The following is a 5,304-nucleotide window of genomic DNA, read 5'->3' on the forward strand; positions in this document are numbered from 1 at the left end:
GCCAATGGAAATATCTGAAAATTCCCATCTTGTGCGGCTGCAACTAACATAACACCTTCATATTTCCCACTTAGGTGAGTCCCATCCACCACAATGACCCTTTTCTGATACTTAAAACCTTTGATAGAAGCTCCAAAAGAGAGAAATAAATACTTAAATCTATTGATAGAATCAAGTTCTATAGCCGTGATAGAATCGGGATTTACTAAAGAGATTTGCTCGAGATATGATGGCAGACGCGAATACCCATCATCTGTTGATCCTCTCACCAATGTTTGTGCATATAAAAGTGCTCTGTATGAAGTGGTGTAATCAAGCGTCATGCCAAACATGTTCTTCATTGCATCAGTGATATGCTGCGGATTCAACCCATCAATGATTCCAACACGATCAATGAAAAGCCTACCAACATACTTCGGAGTACAGTGTCTCCGCTGAGCGAGTCGGTCTCCCGCTGAGCATGTATGTTTTTCCACATACTTTGTTACCCAAAATGTGTTTGACCCATGTTTCACACTCGCTCTGACCTTCCATTGACAACCACTAACCGGACATGTTGTCACAAGGAGAGTTTTCGTTGACTTGTATATTCTGAAGGAGAACTTAAACCTCACTGCTGTCAACCGCAGCTCTGAAAGCAGTGCATCCTTGCTAACAAAAATCTGGTTGACATAGATAATGTTACCATTCGATCTTCCTCCTTCAATCTTTTCGATATCTTCAAAACACATATCATCATCTTCCTCATCCTCATCTTCAACCTTTCCATAAACACTGTAATCCTCACCATTCTCGTCCGCTTCAGCAACAATAGAGATACCAGCATCCTCCTCCACATCGTCCTCCTCCCCATCATGATTTTCATCTTCAACCAAATCATCATCATCATCATCAAAACATACATCAGCTTCATCAGCTTCATCATCTTCCCTGAACTCTGAAACCGTTTCCACCTTGCTACGGCTTGATACACAAAGACGTACTCCATGCGTTTTGGTTATCTCGAGCAAGTTTCGAACTTGTCTATCACTTGTAACATGAATAGGAGGGGTGTCTGGAGCCTGCATCATTTCTGCTGGTAATGAGTAGGTTATCTCCACAGATTTTGTGCTCATGTCCAGGTTATAATCTTCTTGAGCCATTGCAAGAAGTTCACATGTGTCGAACCTTCCCCCAAAAAAATGATTCTCACTCCTTGGACATTATCAACCACAAAATCCCAACGACAATCATTCAACAACCATTCTCCATACACTGCATGTAACTGACGCATCATCTACAAAAATTCAAAATAAAACACATTAGTAAACATAGAGAAAATGAAAGTTTACTAAACATTGACGCAGACGACATACCAGTCGTCTTACTTGACTTTCAAGTAAGTCGTCTTACTTGACGACTTCCGCGTAAGTCGTCTGAGAAAAGTTAAATATTTAAGTTTTATTTTCCAATTGCAAAAGTAACATGAGACGACTTACAGATAAGTCGTCCAGATTTAATAAAATATTGAAAATTTTGTTTTCCCGGAGACGACTTACTGGTAAGTCGTCCAGGAAAAGTCAAATATCTGACACAATTCGGTCAAATGCAAAACTAACATATTTATCCTAGACGACTTATCAGTAAGTCGTATAGGGTATTCTCTAGATTTTTTTTAACAAACAAAGATGACGACTTAAAAGTAAGTCATCCGTTTGACCAGAAGACTTACCCGTAAGTCTTCTACAGCCAGACTACTTACGGGTAAGTCTTTTACACAAACAGATCTGGAAAAAATTTCAGTTTCATACCTTAAACTAGTGAGATGACTTCCTTAGCACACATAGTCTTCTCCAACCACCCAGAATCTCAAACGAAGTAACCCACCAAGAATAGTATGCTTGAATGGCTCTATAAACCATAAAAAAATTTGTATCAAAAGCTTGAGTTTTTTGGATGAATATGGAGGCAAAGTGAAAGAGATGTTGTTTTTAGTTCATAACAAGTGAGAAAGAGAGAGTGTAAATCGATTTTAGGTGCATTAAGAGCTTCAAATTGGTTGTTGATGGTGGTTGGGGTATTGATGACAATGGCAATCTTGTAATTACTTGAAGATGATGAGGGTGAGAGAGTAAAAATGTCATTTTCGGAAGAAAAATTTTTTTAAAAAATTTGATGGCATTTTCGTGAGTATCATGAACTTGTGGGGTGAATAGAACAAAAGAAAAATCCAAAAAAAACATGGGTTAGTTTTAGGTTTGACTTTGAGTTTTGAGTCAATCTTGCAAAAAGCCCCAAACCGTAGTCCCACACACACGATACATTATTAATTTTTTTATTGTTTTCTTATTAGAAATAAAACATTTATATTTTGATTTGTATATTCTAAAGAAAAAAATATTTTTGTTTACAAATTTTATTTAGTACAAATTATAATTGCACCAATAATCTATATATTTCAAGTTTTTACGCTCTTACAAATCTACATATAATAGTGAATATATTTATCTTAAAAATTAAAACTTAACTTTTTAAATAAACAAGTGAAATTTTCTAAGATAGCATTTTTAGTTTATTTTCACAAAAATAGCTCTCAATGAAGAAAATTGCTAAAATAATATTTATTAAAGGGTAAAAATACATTTTTAACTAATCTAGACTTTGTGTTTAGAGTTAAGGTGTAGGGTTTTGGAGAAATGGTTTCAAATTTTTTAAAAATATATATATATTAAAATTTCAAAATAAAAAAGGCTATTTTGTCATTTTTTTCTTCAAGTGTTATTTTATAACAAAAACTTGAAAATGACTGTCTAAGAGAATTGTTCCATAAACAATGCACACCAAATTAAATAATCACTATGTGTTTTTCAATCATATATATTTACTCCAGGTTTTGAAAATACTAATTAAGTTTTATATGTTAAATTTGTAATTGGTAAATCAATTAAAAAATCATAAGTTTACAGGTCAAATTTGTAAGAAGTCTAAAACATATGGGGGGGAATATATTAAAAAGAAGAAGAAGATGAAGCGCGTCTGAAAAAAGCTACGTTTGGTTTTAAATCATTTTCTCCCCTTTGGAGGTGTTGCGAGAGCGTGCGTTAATATCGATTCAAAACGAAGACTGCTCCGATGGTGAGATCTTCTCTCGACGCTTTTTCCAAGTCTTTTGGTGTTTGTCACAAGTATTTTTTTTTTTACGGGGAACGCGAATTTTGTTAGGGTTTTTGGGTACTTCTTCGTGGAGATTATGCATAAGTTGTTGGAAGTCGAATTCAGTTGATTACTAATGATTTCCACTTCTAGTCCTTTCTGCAGTAGAACGTGAATTTTTGTTCTTGTTCTTGATTGAAACTGAGTTCCTTTTAATGAGATTCAATCTTTGTCTCATGAAAGAAAGAAAGAAAAAAAAAACATGTAAAAGTATCAGCTTTTGGTTATATAGCCTTAAAGACTTTTGGATTTGATGATTATTAGCTAGGATTTGAATCCGTAATGTTATCTAGGATGTGATTCCATATACTTGTAGATCATTTTAGCTCATAGCTTATAATTTTTCTTGGTAAAACTTCATTGGATTCTGCTACTTTTGCTCTCATGTTTGCTTTTCGTGAAAAGGAATCCTTTTTTCTTTCAGGGGTTCTTGAGCATTGTTAGTCATTGCTTTACTTTTGTTCTAACTTCACAAATGAATTAAAAGTAGGCCCATCTCTTGTTTCATCGCTCTTTGGCATATTATGTAAGAAAAATGAGTGTTGTTCTGTATTGAATGCAAAAGAAAGTACCCTTAGACACGACTTAGTTGATTGGTTTTTAGTTGATATATTAGTTTTCAGCAAATCATGGCACTATGCATCATGTCAGCCCAAAGTTATTTCTCCTTCGGAAGTTGAGATTTTTTTTTTGCAATTTTATGATTCTGACCCCTTTTACTTCTCTCTCTGTGTAGGCTGATCCTGAACTAGAAGCTATCAGGCAGAGGAGAATGCAAGAGCTCATGGCTCAACATGGCACTGTAATATTCTGAATAATAACCTTCACTTATGCTTCTTCTCTTTTTTTTCAATTGAGAAAAATTGCACTTTGTGTGGCTCATTGATTGTGAACCAACCTAATTTGCAGGGGAAGCAGGGCAATCAGCAGAATCCAGATCAAGAGAGAGCACAAGAAGATGCTAAAAGGTCTGTTGTCTATTACTTGAAAGCAAACTCTATGTTGAGCTAACCTTCTTTTCTCTGATTGGAACATGGGTTCAGGGAAGCTGATGAACGTAGACAAATGATGCTTAGTCAAATACTGTCTTCCCAAGCCCGAGAGAGAAGTAAGTTACCACATCTAAATATGCTTTCGACTTCATCTAGTTCCTCTTGCTTTGTTTCTTTCTTCGTGACTGTCACTGATATGATAATCTTCCACGTTGTGGTAATGTATCATTTTTCTATAGTTGCTCGAATTGCACTGGTGAAACCTGACAAGGCTAGAGGCGTAGAGGATGTTATTTTAAGAGCTGGTCAAATGGGACAGATTGTTGAGAAAGTAAGAATCCACTTACCTTTCCTTGTGATAGAGTTCATAATTCGTTTTATAAATGTCTACTCAGTTTCGCTGACACTTCACGAATGTTACGCATCTGATAGTTATTGCAATACTCTTGTTTGTTTTTAACAGGTTTCTGAGGAGCGGCTCATAACCCTCTTGGAACAAATAAACAGCCAAACTAGCAAGCAGACCAAAGTCACGGTACGGTCACACAATCCTCCAAAAACACAAGTTATCAAAGCAAAAAGCTTTGCTCTTAGTTTAACGATATCATCGAGTGTAAGTTTATCTTGGATGTGTTTACTGTTTACAGATCCAGAGACGTCGTGGGGTGGACGACGATTAGGAAGAAGAAGATTATGCTGTGCTTTTGTATATCTATGGAGATCTCACTGTTGAGTTGGTGAGTTCTAGTTAGATGTTACCGTGAAATATGTTTATTCTGAGTGAATCTTAATGATCTTCCAAATGGTTGGGATGTGATAAAGAGTAATCTCAAACTGAAACTCTGCATTTTATATTTTGGACATTTCATTTGACTCTAACCCGACTCTTTTTTTATAAAAAAAAAAATTGCTTCTATTCTGACTAATTTTATCTGAGTTCTTCATGAAGAATTAATCAATTTATTGATACAAAATAAATAATTCAACTTCTGTCGGCCGTGAAGTACTGAAGCGACTATCATTTTCATGTCACAAGAATCAAAGGTCAACCGAAATACTAAAGCAAGCATTTGACAAATAAGTGACGCCATATGGTTCAACTTTATCGTTACTTTATGAT

At 35.2% G+C, this 5,304-nt stretch overlaps 1 protein-coding gene across 1 annotated transcript; it reads left to right on the forward strand.

Annotated features, from left to right (window-relative positions):
- The first annotated feature begins 2,929 nt into the window (after window positions 1-2,929).
- LOC125605094 (DNA-binding protein DDB_G0278111-like) lies at window positions 2,930-5,100 on the forward strand. The gene is made up of 7 exons (XM_048775096.1): window positions 2,930-3,114; window positions 3,929-3,994; window positions 4,102-4,160; window positions 4,236-4,300; window positions 4,424-4,515; window positions 4,648-4,719; window positions 4,832-5,100. Exons 1-7 carry the CDS (start codon window positions 3,112-3,114, stop codon window positions 4,862-4,864), a joined length of 390 nt encoding a protein of 129 aa, XP_048631053.1. The 5' UTR covers window positions 2,930-3,111; the 3' UTR covers window positions 4,865-5,100.
- The last annotated feature ends 204 nt before the right edge of the window (window positions 5,101-5,304 follow it).

Source organism: Brassica napus, unplaced genomic scaffold, assembly GCF_020379485.1.
Source record: "Brassica napus cultivar Da-Ae unplaced genomic scaffold, Da-Ae ScsIHWf_6;HRSCAF=12, whole genome shotgun sequence".
Lineage (NCBI taxonomy): Eukaryota > Viridiplantae > Streptophyta > Magnoliopsida > Brassicales > Brassicaceae > Brassica > Brassica napus.

What these genes read in the sequence shown, in the direction of transcription:
- LOC125605094 (XM_048775096.1), top strand. An exon ending in TTCCCAAGCCCGAGAGAGAA is followed by an intron (nt 4,301 to 4,423) that starts GTAAGTTACCAC and finishes ATTTTTCTATAG; the next exon opens with TTGCTCGAATTGCACTGGTG. An exon ending in GCAAGCAGACCAAAGTCACG is followed by an intron (nt 4,720 to 4,831) that starts GTACGGTCACAC and finishes TACTGTTTACAG; the next exon opens with ATCCAGAGACGTCGTGGGGT.